The sequence below is a fragment of the Podarcis melisellensis genome (genome assembly GCF_964234715.1).
Source record: "Podarcis melisellensis genome assembly, chromosome: 2".
Taxonomy (NCBI): Eukaryota; Metazoa; Chordata; class Lepidosauria; order Squamata; family Lacertidae; genus Podarcis; species Podarcis melisellensis.
In genome coordinates, this window is record NC_138529.1 from 20441094 (window position 1) to 20462808 (window position 21715).

Consider the following 21715-nt stretch of genomic DNA (forward strand, 5'->3'; position numbering starts at 1 on the left):
AGGAGGTGGATTGTCCAATATGGCCAACGATAGGAATGGTAGTGGCTTCTTTACTGGGCCTCTAGAAACACCCCCTGTCAGGGGTGCCAACTTGAATAAAATATTGGGGGGGCAGGTAAGCCCTGCCCCACATAATCACAAGATGCAGTGAGCACAGACCATAGGAACCAATTCCTAGGGGCTGAGGAGTCTTCGACCCCCCAATAAAATATTTGAGCCCCCCAAGTTAATGGCCATTGCCATTCAGAGAGAGAGAGAGAGAGCCATGTCATGTGATCAATTATGTGGGGTGGGGTTTCCCCCCAATATTTTATTCAAGTTGGCACCCGAGACACACACCATTTGAATGACAATGCCCATTAACTTTGGCAGGGCCTGGTTCCCTCAAATATTTTATTGGGGGGTGCTGAAGAGACCACAGCCCCTAGGAGCTGGCTTCTCTGCCCAAACCTTCCAAGTGTCCCTGTTTTCCAGGGACATCCCCGATTTAGAGAAGCCGTCCAGGTTTCTGATTTTATCCCAGAATGTCCCGCTTTTAGGACATCCCTATTTTCATATATACATACACATATTTTTATTATTTTTTTTAACATATCCGTTCCAACAGTCATACAACATAACTTCTCATCTCATACAATATTTTTGACTTCCGTCACCACCTCTGATGTTTTTCCGTTTTTATCACTTATTCTGCATTTCTTACTTTCTGTATTACGTATAATTAACTAATAGTTCTCTTCATAGTCTTTTTTTGCAATATTTCAACTAATCCACCTTACAAAAATTCTTGCAGTCCTACTAGCGTAATCTGTTCATCACAGTTACTTTTCAAATAGTTCATATATTTACTCCAGGCTTCTAAGAATCTCTGATCCCGCCGGTTTCGAAGCCTTCCTGTTACCGGTAACTTATCTCATTCTGCGTAGTCCATCAACTTCAGCCTCCATTCCCCCCTATTTTCATGGTAGAAATGTCAGAGGATATGGAATGGGACGTCCCCATTTCCATGGGGGAAATGTCAGAGGATATGGAATGGGACGTCCCCATTTCCATGGGGGAAATGTCAGAGGATATGGAATGGGACGTCCCCATTTTCCCACCGCCCTCTGTTATTAGTAGGGAGCGCTGAGGGAGATGGGAGCCTCCCGCCTGCCCCGACGCCGTCTCGGCAGCAGAGGGCTCCCCCGAGCCGGCCTAGGAGGCCCTCGCTGCCCTCGCCGGGAAGGCGCAGCGCCGTCGAGGGCGCTCGATCGGAGGCGCTGCCAGCCCCGCGAGCGGGAGTCCGCCCTGGGCGGGCAGCGGGTGTCTGCAGGGCGCGCCTCCCTCCGGGCCCAGGGCGGCACCAGGAGGGATGGCGCTGGTACAGCTGTTCGCGGGGGCCGGGCTTCGAGGCGGAGCCGGGCGGAGGACGCAGGAGCCCGGCTGCGGTGCCCCGCCACGGCCACCTCGGCGGGAGGGCAGCGTCGCGCCGGCCGCCCGCCCGTCCTCCCGCCCCATCGCCCGGGAGTGGGAGCCGGGCTGCCCTCGGAAGGCGCTGCCCGGCTGGGATGGCCGGCTTGAAGGGGCACTACGCGCTTGGCACGGGGAGGAGCCAGGCTTTCCTATGGGCACTGGTGGGTGGCACTGCATGAGTTAGAAGAGAAGATCCACGTGCTGGCGCAGGCTCTGGTTGGCACCAGCGGTGGGCAGCTGCATGTGTGGGCTGGTGCCAAGGCATCCCAAGCCAGCCTTGCCGTGGTGGTGACGATGCCCTCCTTGCTGGACATCGTGGACTGACGGGAGAGAGTGGAGAGCTTGGGGGGAGAGAGGGCCAGGCAGCCCTGCGGGCACCTGGCTTGCCATGGCCTGGCGCTGCCTTGCCATCTTGCTTGGGCTTTGCTTGGCCAGCTGCCTTTGGCGCCCCGCTCGGGGCTGCGGCCCAGGCAGGGGACCGGTGGGGCGCAAGCAGTCTAGCCGCAAGAACCTGACCCCGCTGCAGTACAAGCAGTTTGTCCCCAACGTGGCGGAGCAGACCCTGGGCGCCAGCGGGAAGGCAGAGGGCAAAATCGTACGCCGTTCGGAGCGCTTCAAGGACCTGGTGCCCAATTACAACCCGGACATCATCTTCAAGGACGAAGAGAACACAGGGGCAGACCGGCTGATGACTGAGGTGGGTGCTGCTGGTGGGTTGGGCAAAGGTGGAGCCCAGATCTCTGAGGCCCTTTGACACAGGTCTCGGCCTAATATATTTGAAGAAATAACAAAATAAAAGCACAGTGTCTGTAAGTATATGCTGAGCACCTTTCCACTCTCTAGAATAAGACTTAACACATCACTGCAATATCCACATTAGAGGATATGATTTCTCATCAGGTTTCATTATATCTTTCTATGAGTATTAACCACTGGTCTCTCCCATAATTCCCATGTAGGAATTGAAGCTGGGCTTAAGCTCAAATAATCAAACACCAGTAGCTACCTGTAGACTAGCCTTTTTCTAGGTAACCTCTAGTTTTAAGATAAACTAGTTCTGCTGTTCTCTGTTTCATCCAGAGAGCGAGAGAGAGAGAGAGATTTTCCTGCTGGGCAGAGGCAGGTCTGAGTTGTAACCTGCTGTTTTCAGACTACACTACTTGGTTCAGAGGGGATCCTCAACAAACTTAATTATTTTGTGCCACCGCCAGGAACCTGGGCTTTGGGACCTTGAAAGGAGAGTGACAGAGCCTATAGGAGCAGGTGGCATTTGCTAACTCACCGTGTCTGGGATCAATTGCTAGCAATGAATGTTCACTAGGGAGTTAGTTATTCTTCTTGGGCAATCCGATCTCTGGGAGATTCACCTGCCTCTACTTCCTCAGGCAGGTTTATAGCACTTGGCTAATCTGAAATCTCGCATATCCATTAGTGAAGGAAGGAGAGGAGGACCTAATCCTATCTGTCTCCTCAGCTGTGAATGGTCTCCCCTTCATTCTTTTCGCCCTTTGACAGTATCTGAGGAAAGAACCTTTGAGGCATTCAGATATCAAGCCAGAGATACATTATCACCCTCTGGACTTAGTGCACACCCATAAAACCTACAGCGGCCAGACTGAACTCTTGGTTTTTAGATGGCTTTCCCCCCATTTTCTACCCTGCTGTAAACAACATTCACATGTGTTGCAGAGTATGAGAGAGACTCAGGAGATAAGTCTCAGTGTTGTGTCTGAAAGCGCTCCCAGGGCTTTTCTTCACACAAGAGAGATGTTCCCTTAAATGCAGATAACTTTTGTGAACACCGTATTCCATGACATCTGAAATGCGTGGTCTTTAATCTGCAGTACGGAAAACCATCTTATCTCAAGACGTTTGCTACACTTTGCAAGGAATGACAGAATAGCCCAAGGTCTTGTTGTTGTTGTTGGTATTAATTATTACTAATAGCCGTAGCAACTTTTTCATTTCTTAAAACACACAGGCTATCCTTTTCTCAGGGTACTTTATAGTTGAAGTTAAGTTTTTAATTCTGCATCTTAACTGCCATCATTTTAAATTTTTTTGTGTGCTGGAAAAGCCTGTGATCTTGAGGCACCTTGAATGATTTTAAATTGAAAAGGGGGCAGGGGGTAAAATGTATAAATTAATTTCAGTGTAGGAAAGAAAATATGGACTGCACATGTTTTCTCCATGGAGATTGATGAATGCATGAAAGAGTCATTCAGTGGTAGATTGATCAAGCGGTGGGGAAGTTAAACTTGAGTGTGTTTAAATCAGGGCGTAAATCTGAGTGCCTTCTCTATCTCCAGGACCTCATACAGTCCCTGAAACTGGCACAGTGTAGGTACAAAACTGCTTCCAGCTCCTGCTTTAAGTTTCCTGGGATTCAGATGAATCAGTATTGGGCAGTGTGAGTGATAAACCACTGAGACAGGCTGAGAAAAGGAGAGCCTTTTCCTCTTTCTTTCTTTCTTTCTTTCTTTTTTGCAAACCTCCCATTTCAGGCAAAACACAACTTTCAGAGAGTCTGGTCAATTTCTAACTAGGAAAAAACCAACAACCCTGGAGCCGTCTCTCCAGTTTCCTAATTGTTTAATATGCCCTGACCTTTGCTTTCGTTTTCTCCCTTGGACATTTCCAGCTCCCTCCTCATTGTTTTCCTCTTTGGTTTCCTGATGTCCTTGCAATAAAATAATCCAAACTCATCTCCGCATGTTAACCCGCAAAATCCAGATCAGATAGGCGACGCAACACACAAAGGAAATAAGCAAACAGGAGCTGTAAAGTACATAACTAAAAAACTGGATTGTATCCAATGGATTGTACCCAGAGTTGACCCATAGATAGACCCATGAACCTAGTCATGTCCCATCAGTAGCCAATAGGTAGATTGGGCATTGGACAAATGCATGAAGAACAGGACTATCCGTTGAGAGCAATCTTAGAGAACCTCCATGTTAAGAGGCAGTTAAGAGGCAGTTGGGACGCGGGTGGCACTGTGGATTAAACCACAGAGCCTAGAACTTGCCAATCAGAAGGTTGGCAGTTTGAATCCCCGCGACAGGGTGAGCTCCCGTTGCTCGGTCTCTGCTCCTGCCAACCTAGCAGTTTGAAAGCACCTCAAAGTGCAAGTAGATAAATAGGTACCGCTATGGCGGGAAGGTAAACGGCATTTCCGTGAACTGCTCTGGCTTGCCAGAAGCGGCTTAGTCATGCTGGCCACATGACCTGGAAGCGGTACACCGGCTCCCTCAGCCAATAAAGCGAGATGAGCGCCACAACCCCAGAGTCGGCCACGACTGGACCTAATGGTCAGGGGTCCCTTTACCTTTACCTTTAAGAGGCAGTTAAGTGGCCTTTGGATATCCACTGCCAGAGAGCCAGATCAGAAGAGCATTACAGTGGTACCTTCGTTCTCAAACTTTATCTGTTCTTGAAGTCCGTTCCAAAACCAAAGCGATCCAAAACCAAGGCGCGCTTTCCCATAGAAAGTAATGCAAAACAGGTTAATCCGTTTCAGACTTTTAAAAACAACCCCTAAAACAGCAATTTAACATGAATTTTACTATCTAACGAGACTGTTGTTTCGTAAAATGAAAGCAATAATCAATGTACTATACTATAAAATAAATAAGACAGTTGTAGATGATGAAAATTATAATTAACATTTTTTCTTACCTCCACTGATGATAAGTCATTGTATAGATCGGGGGCTTTTATCCATTTCTGCAGTCACACAATCAGTCCGTAGCTGAACTGGGGTCCACACAGTCACAAAAACAAATTAACTGAAAAAGCCTCCAAAACAAAAATGCAAAATAAACAGCAAAAACAAAAGCACCAAATACAATGGTACCTTTTTGATGTTTGGGAACCAAAGCGTTTGAGAACCAAGGTACCTTGTGTAATTTTCTTTGGCTATTTTGAAAAGCAAGGCAGAAGGCAAAGATCCACCAGGACTCTTTGTATATCCTTAGGGGAAAATACTTGTTAAAAGAAGCCACACTGGTAATCGGGTTCTAGTTAGTCTTTGAGCGTTAATGACAATGAAACCTATTGCTCCTGTCTACTCAGCTGTGCTCTGGAAAGTTCAGAAGTGTACACAATAATATTCTCTTTCACTCTGATCCTAGAGGACGTCTTAAATTGGAAAAGTAGAGGTCTGTCTCTTTGCATTTGTGTGAGGTCTCACCAACATCTGAAGTTTCCTTTGGGTCACAGTGAAAACCTTTCTCGTTCCCAGTTCTAACATATAATCCTGCAAATGTGAACAAGGAAGACCTCCTGAAGTTTTGCACCTTGTCTGATTTAGGCAGGACAGACCTGCAGAACCTGCTGCCTTTGAAGCCAAATGCAACACGACAATTGGTGCCACAGTTTTTTGCTGCCTGCCTCGGACTCCAGAGTCTCTGAGTGATGTTTGTGCCTTGAGCATTTGACAGTCCACAGTATGCAGCTGGTGAGCTGCATTTGACTCGGTGCAAAGATGTGCAGATCTGTTGTTGTTGTTGCTTAGTAGTTTAATCGTGTCCGACTCTTCGTGACCCCCTGGACCAGAGCACGCCAGGCACTCCTGTCTTCCACTGCCTCCCGCAGTTTGGTCAAACTCATGCTGGTAGCTTCGAGAACACTGTCCAACCATCTCATCCTGTCATTCCCCCTTCTCCTTATGCCCTCCATCTTTCCCAGCATCAGGGTCTTTTCCAGGGAGTCTTCTCTTCTCATGAGGTGGCCAAAGTATTGGAGCCTCAGCTTCATGATCTGCCCTTCCAGTGAGCACTCAGGACTGATTTCCTTAAGAATGGAGAGGTTTGATTTTCTTGCAGTCCATGGGACTCTCAAGAGTCTCCTCCAGCACCATAATTCAAAAGCATCAAGGCGATCAGCCTTCTTTATGGTCCAGCTCTCACTTCCATACATCACTACTGGGAAAACCATAGCTTTAACTATACCGACCTTTGTTGGCAAGGTGATGTCTCTGCTTTTTAAGATGCTCTCTAGGTTTGTCATTGCTTTTCTCCCAAGAAGCAGGCGTCTTTTAATTGGTATATAACTTGTTTGACCCAATAGCTTGGAGAGCTGTGAATGGAATTGCTTTTGTTTTCATGTTTGCAGAAGTATATTCCTAGTTAAATGCCTCCACCTTAAATTGAGCATACAAAGAAATGACAGAGCTTCAAATGGAAGATTGGGGCAGAGGGATAGAAATGGTGGGGAATGAAATATATATATATATATATATATATAAATGTTTTCAAATTAGGATGGGTGTTTTCTACATCAGTGTAGCCTAAGAAATAGGGAACTTGGGAACAGGGCAGTTGTGCCTCAAATTCCTGGGCTAAAGGGTGCTACTGTTAAGGCACAATTGTGCAGTACCATTTCACCAGTAAACATAACCTGGCAGAAACATCATGTCTGCATCCTGCAGGTGTAAAATGCATACAAACAAGATGAACAAACAAGATGAATTTTAACAGGGAGAAATGTAAAGTATTGCACTTGGGCAAAAAAAAGAATGGGAGGCACAAATACAAGATGGGTGACACCTGGCTTGAGAGCAGTACATGTGAAAAAGATCTAGGAGTCTTGGTTGACCACAAACTTGACATGAGCCAACAGTGTGACGCGGCAGCTAAAAAAGCCAATGCAATTCTGGGCTGCATCAATAGGAGTATAGCATCTAGATCAAGGGAAGTAATAGCGCCACTGTATTCTGCTCTGGTCAGACCTCACCTGGAGTACTGTGTCCAGTTCTGGGCGCCACAGTTCAAGAAGGACACTGACAAACTGGAACGTGTCCAGAGGAGGGCGACCAAAATGGTCAAAGGCCTGGAAACGATGCCTTATGAGGAACGGCTAAGGGAGCTGGGCATGTTTAGCCTGGAGAAGAGGAGGTTAAGGGGTGATATGATAGCCATGTTCAAATATATAAAAGGATGTCACATAGAGGAGGGAGAAAGGTTGTTTTCTGCTGCTCCAGAGAAGCGGACACGGAGCAATGGTTCCAAACTACAAGAAAGAAGATTCCACCTAAACATTAGGAAGAACTTCCTGACAGTAAGAGCTGTTCGACAGTGGAATTTGCTGCCAAGGAGTGTGGTGGAGTCTCCTACTTTGGAGGTCTTTAAGCAGAGGCTTGACAACATTATGTCAGGAGTGCTCTGATGGTGTTTCCTGCTTGGCAGGGGGTTGGACTCGATGGCCCTTGTGGTCTCTTCCAACTCTATGATTCTATGATTCTATACCGTTCCCCGTACTATTTCCCTGCAAAGGTCCTATTTATTGTCTATCAATTTTGTCAGGGCATCGGCGGAGGGAGGGGAGAATGGGACAATGACATTTTGCCTTTTTGTGAATAGAAAGCTGACTTCATTCCAGTTTCCTGCTGCTGAGTCACAGCATGCCATCCGAAGGCAGGGTGGGTGAGGGTTGGCAGCCGGCATTTAACGTTTAATAGCTATGGGGGTGTTGAGAGAACAAAGGGAAGAATTGCAGGAAGGTTGGCCGGATCCTCTGGGGCACTGAGGACTGCCCTAAATGGAGACAGGAAGCTGGACAGCGTGGGCTTTGGCTCCATTGCAAATATTCCAGAGGGCGCTTCCATTATGGAGGTATTTTGTTCATGCTCAGGAGCTGACGGTCATATCTGGGGTTGACCAGGTCAAATCGGATACAGATCCCGGTTTGTTTGGGCCTTCTGAAAATATTGCATTTCTTGTCTCACTGACCCAAGTTGTCAGTAGCTCTCAGCTCTTTGAGAGCTTCGGTCCCATGGTTGCCTGCTGCAATCTGGGTGGTGGTAGGTCACTCAGGGGAGGAGACTCCTGTAGTCCATTGGCCATGCTGCCTGCGGCTTACATAGTTCAGCAACACCTAGAGCAGGGATAGGCAACTGAAGGCCCGGGGGCCGGATGTGGCCCAATCGCCTTCTAAATCCGGCCCGCGGACGGTCCAGGAATCAGCATGTTTTTACATGAGTAGAATGTGTCTTTTTCTTTAAAATGCATCTCTGGGTTATTTGTGGGGCATAGGAATTCATTCATTATCTTTTTTTCAAAATATAGTCCAGCCCATTTTGTCCCCCCCCTCCCCCGCAAAATATAGTCCGGCCCACCACATGGTCTGAGAGATGGTGGACCGGCCCATGGCTGAAAAAGGTTCCTGACCCCTGACTTAGAGGGTGTTCGGGCAGCGAGCAGGGCTAAAGGGCATCACGATTCCTTTCTGATGTGATACCATGATGGTTTTACAGTTGGGACGTAAAGCAGGGATCACTGATGATATATATCAGACATGTCCAGTGCGTCGATTGTGATTGACGGCTAGATCCTGCAATGAATTCTGGTCGATCGCCACCCACCCTCCACTGGAGGTGTTAGGAGGGGATGTTTTGACGTTGCATGTGCGCCCACCCCTACCCTGCTGGCGCGCGCGCGGTGCACCCTCCCTGCATCCACCCCCACCATGTCGGGGAAGCAGCCGGCGTAGGGGGAAATGGGCGACATGCACCCTCCCTCCTTGCACCCATCCATGTCACCTCGGGGGAAGCAGCCAGCGCCCACCCGCCCTGCACCCATCCCTGGGTGGTAGATCATTGCCAGTTTTTATATCGGATCGTGGATCACAGTCAACTTGAAGTTGGACATGCCTGATATACAGTGGTACCTCGGGATAAGTACTTAATTTGTTCTGGAGGTCCGTACTTAGCCTGAAACTGTTCTTAACCTGAAGCACCACTTTAGCTAATGGGGCCTCCTGCTGCTGCTGCTGCTGCGCCACTGGAGCATAATTTCTGTTCTCATCCTGAAGCAAAGTTCTTAACCTGAAGCACTATTTCTGGGTTAGCGGAGTCTGTAACATGAAGCGTATGTAACCTGAAGCATATGTAACTCGAGGTACCACTGTATATGAATCTATAGCAGGGGTGGGAGACTTCAGACCCAGGGACCAGATGCATCTCCCCCCTGCCTTTGTTTCTGCTCCATGGGACTCTCCTATTTCCCCTATCCCCAGTCACGGACCCTCGCCTCAGGCTCCACCCACCCACCTCAGTTTTGCACCCCTTCTTGAGTGATTATGTCTGTCTGGAATGTGTCCCTGAAGTCTAATAGTGCATTTTGCTTCCCGGGATAGAGGACAGCGAAGGGTGTTTGTATCACAGAATCTTTGAATTGTAGAGACCCCAGGGGTCAGCTAAATCCAACCCCCTCCAACGCAGAGATCTCAGCTAAAGCATCCGTGGCCGTCCAACCTCTGCTTAAAAACACCCAAGGAAGGAGAGCCCACAACGTCCCAAGGGAGACCATTCCACTGCTGAACAGCTCTTCCTGTCAGAAAGTTCTTCCTGATGTTTAGTCGGAATCTCCTTTCTTGTGGCTTGAAGCCATGGGTTCGAGTCCTCATCTCCAGAACAGGAGAAAATGAGCTTGTTCCATCTTGCATGTGACAGCCCTTGAGACATTTGAGACAGGCTCGTCTCAGGCTCCTCTATTCCAGGCTAAACATATCCAGCTCCTTCAACTGTTCTTCATAAGGCTTGGCTTCTAGAGCCTTGTGGAAAATGCTCTCCTGTACAAAAGGTACTTCTTACATTCCTTACTCTGTTTTCTCTGACCTCTGCTTCCTCCCCTCAACATGTGGCCCCTGGGAGGTTGCCCAGGAGAATTTGGCCCTCAGGCTGAAAAAGACTCCCTGGCCCTGTGCTATAACCTTACCACCAGTGGTATGGAGACATGCTTTCACTAGCTCCAGTAAATGCATTTTTTTTTTTAAAAAAAAAACCCTGCTCCAATAAATTGGGACAGTGGCAAATTAAGGAAATGGTAGCAGAATCAATCTGGGGAAGAGGCAAAGCAGATTTGCAACTCTGAAACCCTCCTTCTCGATGACTTAAGAAGAGGATCAATTTTTAATCTGTTTGTACCATCCCTGGCTTCAATAATTTGATCCCAGTGAACAAATGCAAACAAGACAAATCTACCAAACATGCAAGTGAGTCTTCAGCCTCATGTTGAGACTGCCAGCCTTGCCCTTGTGATATGAAAATAATTTCAAGGCTACTTCAAACTGCTACTTACATGGGGTTTTTTGTAAAAGGAGTTTCTCTTTCCACCTAGACTTGTGCTGGCTCTCATGTTTTCAAACCTGCTTCTTGAAAGTGAGAGATTAGATCTGTGGAACCATTTAAAATCCCCTCTCCCGGCCTACCTTTGATGCTCACTCAATTATGTCGTATTCAGGAGAGTCAGGTGATCCTAAAGCAATTAGTAGGGGGGGGGAACCTCACCGAAGAAAAGATCGCCAAGTAAAAGTTACAGGAAGAGAGCTTTCTGTGCTGTCGATATTCCATCTTAGGACCCTGAGCTGAACCTTTAGCTTCTTCTCTGTGTGTGTTGATCTCTAAGTCTGTGAACTGCCCTGAGACCCCTGGGTATAGGGCGGTATATAAATTCAATCAATCAATCAATCCATTTAAAAATTGCTTTTATTTTCAGGAATGTAGAACATTACACCCATTTCCTGACATGTTTGCTGAAATTGTCTCTACTTTACACTCTTTTGGGTAATGAATGCAAAAAGCACAGAGATGTCTTAACAAGCACTCCACAATTGTGTTTTTAATTATAGTGGTATCTCGGGTTAAGAACTTAATTCATTCTGGAGGTCCGTTCTTAACCCGAAACTGTTCTTAACCTGAAGCACCACTTTAGCTAATGGCTCCTCCTGCTGCCGCTGTGCCGCCATTTCTGTTCTCATCCTGAAGCAAAGTTCTTAACCCAAGGTATTATTTCTGGGTTAGTGGAGTCTGTAACCTGAAGCGTCTGTAACCTGAAGCATCTGTAACCCAAGGTACCACTGTATATTATGATCCTTAATTATTACATTCGGGTTTATTGAACTAAGTCAGGGGCAGACCCACTGAAATGGGTGAGTTATGCCCATTAATTTTAAGGGTCCTATTCTTATTGGGCGAAAGCCCCTTCTGCTCTGTACATTGAAAGCAGTCCCATACCACCTCAAACAGTCAACGTTCCTCCCGCAAAAATTCTGGGAACTGTAGTTTGTTAAAGGTGCCGAGAGTTGTTAGGAAACTCCTATTCATTTCCCAGAGTAGTTTAACAATCAATCCCTTTTCCTAGGGGACTCTGAGAAGTGTAGGGTTGTTCAGACAATAGTGTTCTCGGCACTCTTAACAAACTTACAGTGCCCAGGACTCTTTGATGGAAGTCATTACTATTTAAAGTGGCATGTTGGTGCTTTAAATTTAGGTAAAAGGTAAAGGACCCCTGGATGGTTAAGTCCTGTCAAAGGTGACTATGGGGTGACGGCGCTCATCTTGCTTTCAGGCCAAGGGAGCCGCCGTTTGTCCGCAGACAACTTTCCGGGTTACGTGGCCAGCATGGCTGAACCGCTTCTGGCGCAATGGGACACTGTGACAGAAACCAAAGCGCACGGAAATGCCGTTTACCTTCCCGCCGGAGCGGTACCTTTTTATCTACTTGCACTGGCGTGCTTTTGAACTGCTGAGTTGGCAGGAGCTGAGACAGAGCAACAGGAGCTCACCCCATCGCGAGGATTCGAACCATGGACCTTCTGATCGGCAAGCCCAAGAGGCTCAGCGGTTTAGACCACAGCGCCACAGGGTGAAGCCTTAGTTGGATTCAGCTCATGATGCACATGGATTTAGTTTTTTGTAGTTCCCTCAGGGTTCCCACCACCAAGTGTCTGGCTTCCCAGAGCTGCGTGAATGGCTTGCATAAGGGAATCATAAAATTGTAAAGTTGGAAGGAATCCCTAGGGTCATTCAGTCCCCGTCCTCTGCAATGCAGGAATCTTTTACCCAACATGGGATTCGAACACATGACCCAGAGTTTTAAGAGTCTCATGCTTCTTCCAACTGAGCTGCTGTACATCCAGACCTACATTGGCTCCCAGTATGTTTCCGAGCACAATTCAAAGTGTTGGTGCTGACCTTTAAAGCCCTAAACAGCCTCGACCCAGTATACCTGAAGGAGCGTCTCCACCTCCATCGTTCTGCCCAGACACTGAGGTCCAGCGCCGAGGGCCTTCTGGCGGTTCCCTCCCTGCGAGAAGTGAGGTTACAGGGAACCAGGCAAAGGACTTCCTTGGTGGTGGCGCCCACCCTGTGGAACGCCCTCCCACCAGGTGTCAAATAAACAACTATCTGACGACTTTTAGAAGACATCTGAAGGCAGCCCTGTTTAGGGAACATTTTAATTTTTGATGCATTATTGTATTTTAATATTGTTTTGGAAGCCGCCCAGAGTGGCTGGGGAAACCCAGCCAGATGGGCGGTGTATAAATAATAAATTATTATTAGTAGTAGTATTATTATTTATCCCTTGTTACATGGATTCTGTTTGGGTTGAGATCCTGAAAACAGATTTAAAAGCCGGCTAATAGATTTTGGGGCTGAACCTTCTGTGATTTGCATTTGTCTGTAAAATGTACAAGAGGGCAGGTGTCTCCGTTAGCCTCCAGCGATCAAGCCAGCTTGGATAAGTTTTGGCTGGGGAACGAGTCTGTTCCGTGATGAGGCCCATGAATGTGAGTGGGCAGGGAGACGATAATTTTTTTTTAATCAAATGGCCTTCCAGCAAGTCTCCAAGCTTCGTAGTTCCTTGCAGCTCACAGCAGAGACAAATCAGCCGCTTGGTCTGGACGCCTTCTGCTCTGTTCGCTGGGTGCTGAAGGAACCCCAGTGGGAGTAGCAGGGGGAGGATTGGTCAACCCAGCAAGGTCCCATCTATGACACGTCCTACGGTGCCCTTTCCCCCCCCCCCCACCCGCTGCACTGACACCAGCGCAGGGAGTGTGGAGCAGCTGAAAGGGTCCTTTGTGGCAAAGTTGATGATTTTGCTGTTATTACCCGAGGAGCTTGAATTCTCGCTGCGTTGAGTAATTCTGGGCCTGGAAAACAGCTATTGTCCTCCGGCCCAGGAGCCGATGGAAAGTGTCGCACATTCCTCTTTGGGCTTCGAGCGTGCTCCTTTCACTATAGATAAGGCTTATATTTCCCTTTCATTAAACACCATCTCTCTCTTTTCTGCACCACCCTACTAGAACGGTGCTCCCATCTCCATCGCCTGGCTCTTTCTAAGAAGAGATTGTGCCGTTTGGCCAGACCTTGTCTGTGTGTGGAAGAAATCGGTTTGCCAGCCATGGGGGTGGGGGGGCAGAGAACTTATGGGGCAGAGGCAGTGAGCTAGCTGCATACAATCTACCCGTCGGTTGCCTTGAAGAGGAGTTAAAATTTCTGGCTGGCACAGCTTTTATCATCTTCCCATAGAGCTTTATCTGGCTTTCAAACCTTTGTTTCAAATTGTTGTAATTTTGCATCATGAGAAAATCAGGGAGTTGCATTTTAACACCTTCCTTCCTTCCTTCCTTCCTTCCTTCCTTCCTTCCTTCCTTCCTTCCTTCCTTCCTTCCTTCCTTCCTTCCTTCCTTCCTTCCTTCTTCATCTGTGCCTTATAGTCTAACAACAACAACAACAACAACAACAATTTTATTATTTGCACCCAGCCCATCTGACTGGGTTCCCCAGCCACTCTGGGCGACTTCATTTAATTGTATGCTGCTTTTCTGTGCGCACAAAAAATCAGGTTCAAAGTGGCTTGCAACAAAGAAACAGGGGCGTATTTCAAGGAAACGCTACGAAAGCAATCTCGTAATCATAGCAAAGCAGTTGTGAATATAATAACATACCAAAAAACTATATTCCGAAACCATAAATATAACAAGATTATTTAAACAACATAATGCAATAGGAAAAATAACAAAGGAGCTTCGCTGTTTCACCTGAGAAACTCCCCTCCCTGAAAGTTGCTCACAGTCCCTCTCTTGCGGCACTTTCTTATAAGGCTTCCAAGGGCAAAGGGTGGGTTAGCTGGCAACACTCCTCCCATGATTTCGGGGCTGAATTTATGGCAGTGTGATGACAAACCTAGACAGCATCTTAAAAAGCAGAGACATTGCCAACAAAGGTCCGTATAGTCAAAGCTATGGTTTTCCCAGTAGTGATGTATGGAAGTGAGAGCTGGACCATAAAGAAGGCTGATCGCTAAAGAATTGATGCTTTTGAATTATGGTGCTGGAGGAGACTCTTGAGAGTCCCATGGACTGCAAGAAGATCAGACCGATCCATTCTGAAGGAAATCAGCCCTGAGTGCTCACTGGAAGGACAGGTCCTGAAGCTGAGGCTCCAATACTTTGGCCACTTCATGAGAAGAGAAGACTCCCTGGAAAAGACCCTGATGTTGGGAAAGATGGAGGGCACAAGGAGAAGGGGACGACAGAGGACGAGATGGTTGGACAGTGTTCTCGAAGCTACAAACATGAGTTTGACCAAACTGCGGGAGGCGGTGGAGGACAGGGGTGCCTGGCGTGCTCTGGTCCATGGGGTCACGAGGAGTCGGACACAACTAAACAACAACAACGACCAGTTCCACCCCACTGAGCTGTGAGCATAGGGCCCTGCAAGAGTGTGACCTAGTGAATTGAACAGAACGGAAAGTGAGAGGCCCGGGGGGGGGGGGAGGCAGCGCAATTTTGGCCTTGCACAGGGCGCTTCTGAAATTTGAAAGACCAAAGTCTGCCTGGTTGCATGATGAGCTGTGAATGGCACATGGCCCTTCTGCACATGATGCAGAGGAGAAACCCAGGAGTGCAAAACAAGTGTGCACAGAACAGGAAGCCACAGTCAGCCACAGCACCCCCACAAGTGCTTCTTGCGTGTATTCCCCCCCCCAATGAAGATATGTACCTAAGATGTTTCAAGTATGCACACACTGGTCATTTTATAAACAATGTATGAAATTTGAGGTAGGAAAAAAATTTGAAGTAGAAATGGTATGCAGTTGAAAAAGAAAATTAAGAAAGCAGGGGAGCGAGGGGGAGGGAAGTTGTGGGATTCAGAGAATCCCATTTTATGGAGTTGATATTGCTTTTATGTATATTTTCCTCTGTTTGTGGTTGTTGTGGTGGCGGTTGCTGTTTGTTTTCTATTTTTTATTTTTGTTGAAAATTTAATAAAAGTATTGTGTGTGTGCGCGCACGCGCAAAATATAACTTGTAAAATAGCTCATAAGTGTTTTATATCTGTAAAATATTTAGGGCTGTATATTAGGGTTGCCATTTTTCAAAGAATAAGAACTAGGACACCCCAAAAGTTAATGAGTTTTTGTTGTTGTTGTTTTCTTAGACACCCCCCTCCCAAGTTATTGAGCTGCTTCTTTTTTTCTTTTGGAAAAAATGTGAATTTTTGGTTGATCCAAAGCACCACCTTTCAGAAATCCCCGCCCCACTGGACGTCAATTCCACCTTTGAAATCCCAGTAATGTCCAGGAAAATCCAGATGTGTAGCAGCCCTACTGTATGTACTTGGCAATGGGAGGAGAGGGGAGAGACCTGGCAGAACAGTCACTTTAAAAATCTGAATTCTGTGTCCTACATTTTCAAAAGCGGCAAGGCCAACCATAAATTATGCAGATTTGCATCTGGTTGCACATTTAGCTCCATTCCAGTTTTGCAGATTACGAGTTAGTAGTACTTCAGCATCGCCCTCCTGGAAACTGCAATCTTTTTATTTTATTTTTACAGTTCACCTTCTGCCTTTGTTTTGACGATTCACTGATTTTAGAGTTCTTGTTGTTCGTGTTGTCTTTTAAATGCAATTAATAGTTGGGGCTCTTGCAGCTCTACAAATTCTACGATCCTGTGACCTCCGCTTCCACTCTCCTGCTGTGCTGCCAACACAAAATCCATAAAATGGAAGGCTCAATCCATTTCCATTCAAAGGAAAAATGGACAAGTGCTTTTCCAGTTCCACTTCCATCACCCTGACCCTCCACTCCCTCCCAAACTGGGAATATTGGCACTGGTTGTTCCTGTTTCATCAAGGCTACACCCTGTCCGTCATACGATGATAGCACTCTATTTGCACTGGTAGCAGAAATGAAAGCGATAAAAACGTTCTTGTTTTTGTTCCAATCCCTTGGAAAACTAACTGTTATGGCTTCACCTTAGGAACTGAGATAGGCGCTCACGCATTGTCCTTGTGTGACACAACTTATCTCCACACATTTCCATTTTTTCTAGTCCCAGCAGGGGGTGCTGTAATAACCGGACCAAGGATGTGGTTGGAACTACAGGGGATGCCTGTGGTTCTGTCATCGCAGGAGATAACTCTGCAAAGTGATGGCGAGAAAATGGATGCAATCTTCCAGATATCTTTTCTCTCCCAATTCCCAGAAGCTGCCTCTTCTTCTTCTTCTTTGGCGATCACTTGTAGCTGAGTAAGATTGTCTTCCATAAACACAGTTTTAGCAGTGAGTCCGTAAGTGACTGTGAAGAACAATTCTGGATCCACACGTCCTTCCACAGTGGGGACATTGGTTTCCAGGCAGGAGTTGATCACAGTGAGGGTTTGCCAAGCGTGCCCTCCTCTTAGCACGTTTCTCCATTTCGTCCTGAGTTTGAGTGTCTTCAAAGCCCATGACACCTTCGGTCAAGGCTGTTCTCCAACTGGAGCGCTCGCAGGCCAGTGTTTCCAAGTTGTCGGTGTTTATCCTACATTTTTTAAGATTTGCCTTGAGAGCATCTTTAAACCTCTTTTGTTGTCCACCAGCATTACGCTTTCCATTTTTAAGTTCGGAATAGAGTAGTTGCTTTGGAAGACGATAATCAGGCATCTGCACAACACAACCAGTCCAACGAAGTTGATGTTGAAGAATCATTTCTTCAACACTGGTGATCTTTGCTTCTTCCAGTACCCTGGCATTAGTTTGCCTGTCTTCCCAAGCGATGTGTAAAAAAATTTGGCGACACCATTGATGGAATCTTTCGAGGAGTTGGAGATGGCGTTTATCATCACCACGCTAGTCTCTTGCGGCAAAAGCAATAGTCTTTCGCCACCTTTATTAAAGGCATTAAAAAAAAAAACATGTTTATGGAATGAACTTCATGCATCCAACAAAGATGATTCTACTCCATGAAAGCCATGTTAGTTTTTAAGATGCCACAAGCGTCTTAGGGATTTCATTTGAAACAGGCTGTTAAAGAGCAAGGTCCTGGTTCAATTTAGGCCTACAGGGGGAGCTGCTGGAAGTAGTGGCCGGAGGAACAAAAAAAAGCAAGCAGGATTTTGCTCAGGTCCCAAAATTTCTATATCTGCCCACTCTTCGCCCTGCACAGACTAAAGCAGGTTAATTAAAAACCAGAGAGCAAATCAGAATGTGTTTTTCTCAGGGCAGCTAGTAACAAACAACTGCTTTTTTCCACATGGCTGCTCCAGGAAGGAGGTAGGCTAATCTCAAAGAGTTAATGGTTAATTCTCAGTGGCCAGGATCCAGCCCACTGGCTCCCTCACCCCCTGCTTTAAAAAGCTTGCTTTCCTAGGTTGTATTTATAAACTGACCTCGCAGCAATCGGAGGGTGGAGGGGAAAGTGTATTAAAGCTGCTTAGAAAATATTTCCGAGAAAATAAACAAATGCTTTCAGAGCAGAATTGTGTTTGTTCTAAAGCAAAACCTTATTGGGCTCCTGAAAACTTTCTGCAATTGCATTTTTGATTGCAAGGTGCTTTTCTGATTATTTTGCTCTCCTCCTTGTCAGATACGGCATTTGATAATTAGATTTAGCAGAGAAAAGGCTTGAAAGGTGAGAAGGCAGCTATTCTGGAACTGGTACCTTCTTGCCTTCCTTAGTTATTTTGATTTCCAACTGCAAAAGCTTGTTGCAGCAAACAGCTTCCAGCTATCATATGCTCCCCCTTCAGAGGGTGGATCTACACACAAGGAAAAACAACAGTGCTATAAATGAGTCATAAATTAAATGTTATAACCAAAGAAAAAAACTCTATTTAAAATAGCATAGAAATGGGTTTTTGCTCTACAGCGCCACCTGGTGTTGCATATTTATAACACATTTAAAATGCTGTTTTTTGACTGATGTCCAGAGTCTCTCCCTTAAAGCATTTCCCCCGCCCATGTCCAAAGCATGAATGTTCAGTGTTCCCTCCACCTCTGCTTCCTGCAGCGTTGCAAGGACCGGGTGAACGCCTTGGCCATTGCGGTGATGAACATGTGGCCGGGAACGAGGCTGCGAGTGACGGAGGGCTGGGACGAAGACGGACACCACCTGCCCAACTCCTTGCACTACGAAGGCCGGGCGCTGGACATCACAACATCCGACCGCGACAGGGAGAAATATGGCATGCTGGCCCGCTTAGCAGTGGAGGCTGGTTTCGACTGGGTTTACTATGAGTCCAAGGCGCACATTCACGTGTCTGTGAGAGCAGGTAAACAGGAGGAAGGAGCTCAAGTTGGGGTTCCCAGTTCTGGAAAAAGGGTGGCGGAGGAGGATCCTATTAGTGAGATTTGCACAAGAGGCCATGAATGTGAGGGTTATGGGATGCATCTCCCGTTTTGGGAAAGGGCAGGTATCACATGCACTGTTTAAGGAACGGGAGCAAGACCAAACTTTGGGACATTTTTGCTACCTTAGTGTGTGTGTTTTTTTGTTTTAAAAATTTATCGTATTTTTCGCTCCATAAGATGCACCAGACCATGAGGCGCACCTAGTTTTGGGAGGAGGAAAACAAGAAAAAATTATTCTGAATCCCAGAAGCCAGAACAGCAAGAGGGATCTGGCTTCTGGGATACCGTGTGGCTGTTCTGGCTTCTGGGATAAGTGCACCAAGCCTCTTCAGGGCAGAGGGATGAAGGCTCCCCCTGCCCGAAGAGGCTGCGCAGGGCTAAGGTAGAAGCCAAGACGGTGCGTCGCTGAAGGGGCGCTGCACAGTTCTCCCTCTCTGAAATAAAAGATCAGGCTGAATTCAAATTAAAGGCCAGGCGGAATAGCTATTATTATTATTATTATTATTATTATTATTATTATTATTATTCTGTTGGGAGCCACCCAGAGTGGCTGGGGAAACCCAGCCAAATGGGTGGGGTATAAATAAGTTATTTATTATCTCCTTCTGCTCCCTTAGATAACTCCATGGCTATCCGTGCCGGGGGCTGTTTTCCTGGCGACGCAGCGGTGACCTTGTGGAACGGCGAGAAGAGAGGCCTCTCGGATCTCCGGCGGGGCGACTACGTGCTCAGCGTCGATCAGAGTGGGCAGGTGACCCCCAGCGAGGTTTTGTTGTTTCTCGACCGGGACCAGCACTGGCGGACCACCTTCGTGGCTATCGAGACAGACGGCCCCGTCCGCCGGCTCCTCCTCACACCCTCGCACCTCGTGTTTTCCGCACGGGGCCCGGCCAACAACACGGCGGACTTCTCTCCGGTGTTTGCCAGCCGGGTGCGCGTGGGGGACTCTGTGCTGGCGCACCGGGCGGGCGGGCGCCAGCTGCACCCCGCTCGGGTGGTCCGCGTGTGGCGGCAAGAGGGCGTCGGGGTGTATGCCCCTTTGACTTCGCACGGCACCATTTTGGTGAACGGGGTGCTGGCTTCATGCTACGCCGTCCTCGAAAGCCACCATTGGGCCCATCGGGTATTTGCCCCGCTGAGGTTGGCTCACCGCCTCCTCTCGCTGCTGCCTCTCGCAGGCGAAGCCAGGAACTGCAGCGCCCAGGAGACGGGCATGCATTGGTATTCACAGTTCCTCTACTGGCTGGCATGGGGCGCGCTGGGCCAGGACACTCTTCACCCATAGAGAGAATCCAGCCTGCTGTGCAGATTTAAGCTCATCAAGCCATAAGACAAAGGATAAGGAGTTTGGACTCCAGCTTGGCCCCGTGCCTTATTGGCCATGATTCCTTAGATCAGTAGTTTTCAACTGGTGTGCCGTGGCACCCTGGGGTGCCTTGAACGATGGCCAGGGGTGCTGTGGGCAACACTGACCTCTGTCCCTCTTTCCTTCCCTCCCTCCTCTGATGTCCTCTTGTATCTCTGCCTCCCAAAGGCCTGCACAGCTGTTTGTTGCTGCAGCAGCCCTGACTACAAGCACCTCAGGCAAGTGGTGTCTCTGGGGCTGGCTAGGGGGTGCTTCCCAGGCGTCTGTGGCGCAGTGTGAGGAGGCACCTCTCTTTGGGGTGGGGAGGGGGGGGCTCAGCAACCAAGGGCAGTGGTGGCAGCTGCCCAGAGGATGTCCAAGGAGACGGGAGAGGAGAGAAGGCTGAGGGAACACTCCGCAAGGGGTGACTTAACTGGGCTCCTGAGCCCCACAGAGGTGCCGCAAGAAGAATGTAGTCGCTCAAGGGAGCCGTGGACCCAAAAAGGTTGAAAACCTCTGCCTAAGATGATGCCTCCTGAAACCACTTGCAGCGAAAGAGAGGGAAAGGGTTTGTCGGCAGCGTAGGATTTGGAATGCCCAACTTGAATGCGCTAGTCGTGGGCTGCATTCAGAAGGCCCTGGGCTTTACCCAGACGCGTCTGTGGAACTTGCAAACATCGAAAGGCACTCTCCGTCCCTTCTCCTCCTCCTCCTCCTAAATTTAGCACAAAGCCAGCAAGCCCCACTGTCTGGTTTTTAGTGGGTGGGGTGGATTTCCCTCGTTCCAGATGGTTGTCCCGATCTCTGCTTGACATTAGCATAAAACGAGATGTTGCTCTTCAGCCGCTCCACAAAGATGAGTGGAGCCAGGGTGTGGGGAGGCACAAACGAGAGATCCCATGCCAAGGAGGTCTGGGAGAATGACTTGGGTCTGTGCCCTTGCCCTTACCCCCTCTCCTCCCCACCTCCAGAGGTGCACTGCAGTATTCAGAAGACATACAAAATAACTGAGGGTGTTCCATTGGCTGCCCCTAATTCTAGAGGTGCGTCCACACTGATGTAGTCTTCAGACAGGGTGAGACAATTAGCCCGAGGGTCCTATTTGTGGGTGCTTTGAAACTTGGCGTGCACAGGGTCACTTTAACCTGGCATCCTTGACTTAACCTAAGTCACAACACTGGATTCAATGGGAAGGGAGTCGGAGTGGTTCAAGATGGAAGACTCACAGAGAAAGGGCTGTCTTCTTATTCTGTAGGCTGGGGCTACTAGCTGGTTCTGTGACGATGGGGAGCCACGGCCCCCCCATTCCCCTCCTTTCTCTGCCACCTGGACCTCATGCAAAGCTCACCCCCCACCTCACCCCCTCTCTGTGCATTTGTGGTGTGGGGGCCAATCTTAACACTTAACTGCTGAAACTTTAAAGTCCATTCCTTCACACTTACGAAGCCTGTTGTAACCCTTAGCTGCCGCTTCAGAGTTTATATTTTTTTATTTATAAAGTAGTAATTTAAGTGTG

At 47.9% G+C, this 21715-nt stretch overlaps 1 protein-coding gene across 1 annotated transcript; it reads left to right on the forward strand.

Annotated features, from left to right (window-relative positions):
• Positions 1–575: 575 nt before the first annotated feature.
• On the forward strand, positions 576–21715 carry DHH (desert hedgehog signaling molecule). Its single transcript, XM_081898841.1, has 3 exons — positions 576–2149; positions 18514–18775; positions 19472–21715. Exons 1-3 carry the CDS (start codon positions 1841–1843, stop codon positions 20137–20139), a joined length of 1239 nt encoding a protein of 412 aa, XP_081754967.1. The 5' UTR covers positions 576–1840; the 3' UTR covers positions 20140–21715.